Source organism: Pinus tabuliformis, chromosome 8 (genome assembly GCF_031772625.1).
Source record: "Pinus tabuliformis cultivar Carrire ecotype Pingquan chromosome 8, CPIR1, whole genome shotgun sequence".
In the NCBI taxonomy this organism is placed as follows: Eukaryota; Viridiplantae; Streptophyta; class Pinopsida; order Pinales; family Pinaceae; genus Pinus; species Pinus tabuliformis.
The window spans coordinates 1,542,277,953-1,542,281,992 of record NC_142294.1 but is presented as its reverse complement, the minus strand read 5'-3'; the positions used below and the strand labels follow the sequence as shown (position 1 = coordinate 1,542,281,992).

Sequence of the window (4,040 nt, the reverse complement as noted above, 5' to 3'; positions counted from 1 at the left end):
GTTATCCGAACGGACATACATGGCATTATACCAACCAGATGCATATGATTTACAACTAGAATTTGTAGTGGGCCATTAATATGGAATGCCATTCTTTGTTGTGATGGGTCCCTGGGAATATTGCAACTGGCTAGATCAAACAATGCCAAGCAAATATGTCTATATCAGTTCCGTTTTCATGTTTCATCTAATCATACGGACCGAAAACGAAAACCAATAATTTTGAGAATGCACAGTGAGAGAAATTGGCTATAAAACTACTTGTTTGCTGCTCTATCCAGTATCTCATTTTTGTACTGTGATGAGCTTATTCGTTGCAGGAATGACTATGATGAAGAGGCAGAATATTTCAAGTTCTAATTGTGGATGTTTTTTCATCGGAATAGTGTTGGTTGCTTTGTTTGGGTTTCTTAGAGGAAATTGTGTGCAAGCCCGTCCGGCCACATTTTCCGAGGCCTTCAGGGTGACATGGGGTGCTGACCACGTTCGGCAAACGGAGGGCGGCAAGGTCATTCAACTGAATTTGGACCAGTCGTCGGGTACAATCTAATCTGCTCCTTTGGTTGTTTAATATATTCCACCGTTATACGTAGAAACCTGCAGGCCAAGGATTTTTTTATAAAGTATTGGAGTCTTACTAAAGATAACTGGTAAAAGATTTTTTTTTGTTTGTTTGATTTATGAACTTGGACCTTGGTGATCGCTATTTTTATGGAATAGATTACTTTGGCTTGAATAGATCAACCATAAATTTAACTATAGAGTGTTTAAAGAAATCACTCAGTCTAATACCAAGAGTGTCAAGAGAAACCAGTAAGCCTAATACCTAAGAGTGACTAAGGAATGATCTTTTTATAGCAAAGAGAAACTACTAAGCCTAATACCAAGAGTGTCTAGAGAACAGTAAGCCTAATACCAAGAGTAAAAGATTTTTTTTGTTTGTTTGATTTATGAACTTGGACCTTGGTGATCGCTATTTTTATGGAATAGATCACTTTTGCTTGAATAGATCAACCATAAATTTAACTATAGAGTGTTTAGAGAAATCACTCAGCCTAATACCAAGAGTGTCAAGAGAAACCAGTAAGCCTAATACCAAGAGTGACTAAGGAATGATCTTTTTATAACAAAGAGAAACCACTAAGCCTAATACCAAGAGTGTCTAGAGAACAGTAAGCCTAATACCAAGAGTAAAAGATTTTTTTTGTTTGTTTGATTTATGAACTTGGACCTTGGTGATCGCTATTTTTATGGAATAGATTACTTTTGCTTGAATAGATCAACCATAAATTTAACTATAGAGTGTTTAGAGAAATCACTCAGCCTAATACCAAGAGTGTCAAGAGAAACCAGTAAGCCTAATACCAAGAGTGACTAAGGAATGATCTTTTTATAGCAAAGAGAAACCACTAGGCTTAATACCAAGAGTGTCTAGAGAACAGTAAGCCTAATACCAAGAGTGACTAAAGAATGATCAAGCCTAATACCAAGAGTGACTAAGGAATGATTTTTCATAGCAAAGATGTTTTTTTCTTAGTATTTACAGAAACCATAAAGCCTAATACCAAGAGTATCTGGGGAAAACTTTTCCATAGCAAAAATGATTTGATCTCTCAATAATAAAGAGGATTTGTTAACTATAAAAATTTCAGCAATTAACTAATCTTTATGGTTATTTTTTTTTAATAACCTAATTCTCTTAATACACTCTTAGGAGTGGAGCAAACTTCATAAGATCTGAAATATAAAGAGTTTTGAAATTTTGGTCGATAAGTTAAGTAAAATAAAATATATTTTATCTTACAAAATATAAAGAGTTTTGAAATTTTGATTGATAATTTAATTAAAATTAGTTTTTATAAAAAATTTATCAAATACATAGAAATATCATTTTATACTCTATTAATTAAATTTTATTTTTTTCACAACCTTCTAAATTTCCATTAAATTTCCATTATTCTTTTTTATTGATGGTAACAAAAATTTACAATTTTGTTGTGGGGATAGTTAACATTATTATATGTATTTGTCCTTTTTTTTTATAATTTAATTTTTATAATTTAATTTATGGTTTAATTTATGAAGGTTGGCTCAATTAGTCTTTGTCTTCCACATGATTGTGATCCCAAATATTTGTTGAGATGACAAATTTCAAAACTAAAAAAATAGACCGTGCATTTTAGTAATTAAAAAAATCCTGCTAAAAACAAAAAAGTGAAATTATTATATATAGAATTCCAACCTCTCAGAGATCAGTAGTGATTAAAATAAGCATGTTATTTATTTATTGCTCTTTTATAAGTTTGTATTCTAATATTTGATTGATACTTCTAAATTTGTTGCTGAGCAGGTATTGTAGATATAATATGCCTACGTTTGATTGTATGTAGGGGCTGGATTCTCTTCCATGAATAAGTATCTTTTCGGACAAGTGAGCATGAAAATAAAGCTCGTTCCTGGTGATTCTGCAGGAACAGTTACTGCTTTCTATGTAAGATCTTACTGTTTATATAAGCTGATAATAAGTGAAAAGAAACCCTTTAATTCATCGATCCTTAATAAATTATGTGCTTGCAGATGAACTCCGACACTGATACAGTCCGAGATGAATTGGACTTCGAATTCTTGGGGAACAGATCTGGACAGCCATATACAGTCCAAACCAATATATACACTCATGGCAAGGGTAGCCGAGAGCAGAGAATAAACCTCTGGTTCGATCCTTCTTTAGCCTTTCACTCATACTCTATTCTGTGGAACCACTATCATGTCGTGTAAGTCTAAATTCAAAAGACTTTTCAGATTGATTGATTTATTAGCAATTCTGCAACTCGGCATGAAGCTCATGGTAATGGCTAATATATACTGCAGATTCTTTGTGGACGACACCCCTATTAGGGTATTCAAGAACAACGAAGCGCAGGGTATCCTTTACCCTAAGTCTCAGCCATTGGGAATCTATTCAACTCTGTGGGAAGCAGATGACTGGGCTACAAGAGGAGGGTTGGATAAGATCGACTGGAGCAAAGCGCCCTTCTCTGCATATTATAGTGATTTCGACATTGAAGGATGCGCAGTGCCTGGTAACAAATTGTGTGCTTCGAACCCTAATAACTGGTGGGAAGGCCTGGCTTATAGACAGCTCAGTCCTTCAGAAACAGAGAAATACGAGTGGGTGAGAAGGAATCACTTGACCTACGATTATTGCACCGACAGGTCCAGGTACCCTGTCACACCTCCAGAATGCTCTCCCGGTGTTTGAGTTCGCTCCCAAATAGTGCCGCATTGCTATGCAAGACCATGAAAGAAAATTATCCATGGTATGGTGTAAGTATGGTATTGTGAATATTGAACTTAATAATTCCGTCGATCCAACGTCAGAAGCAGTGAGGAAAGAATTCGTATTGCTAATAAAATGTAAAAGCTTTAGGATAGTTACGCATGATAATAGCTTGTAAGATAACTACGTGTTTACTGCTCGCCTGTCTGTCACAAGCAACTGTTTATATCGGATTGTATGCCTCACTTTCTAATAAGCAAAGTTGGAAAGTGTCCGATTTCATAATAATATCATGTATTATTATAATGTACAGTCTCTGGACAGTAACTAATTTCGTATAAGTTGGAGACTTGGACTATGTAATTAATTTGCCATTTCTTTCGGCTATTGATGGTTTGGGTGGTAATATACAGTCTATATGATGCATCTAGATGTATTTTGATGTATTGATTTTACCATTTATATAAGTATTTTTTCTTATCTTATAATAAATAAAAAATAATATTATGTATCTAACATTTTTTTAGATGGATTGAATCTTTTGAGATGCAAACTATTTTTATAGTGTAAAATTTGGAAAAGAATGTTTGTATTTTAAGAGATATTATACCTGACAGTTGTTAATATGGATTTATGATAGTTTTCTCTGTAAATTGTATTTTTTGTATCTCAAGAGATTTGATTGATGTATACTATTTCTCTCTCAATTGCATTTTTAAATGTATAAATAAATTTAATGGCTTGAAAGTCTCCTAGAACA

General features: G+C 33.6%; 1 protein-coding gene across 1 annotated transcript; it reads left to right on the top strand.

Moving 5' to 3' along the window:
* Positions 1 to 268: 268 nt before the first annotated feature.
* Positions 269 to 3,584, top strand: LOC149241815 (putative xyloglucan endotransglucosylase/hydrolase protein 6). Its single transcript, XM_089367597.1, has 4 exons — positions 269 to 539; positions 2,391 to 2,491; positions 2,578 to 2,774; positions 2,872 to 3,584. The coding sequence occupies exons 1-4, from the start codon at positions 302 to 304 to the stop codon at positions 3,260 to 3,262; spliced, it is 927 nt and encodes a 308-aa protein (XP_089223723.1). The 5' UTR covers positions 269 to 301; the 3' UTR covers positions 3,263 to 3,584.
* The last annotated feature ends 456 nt before the right edge of the window (positions 3,585 to 4,040 follow it).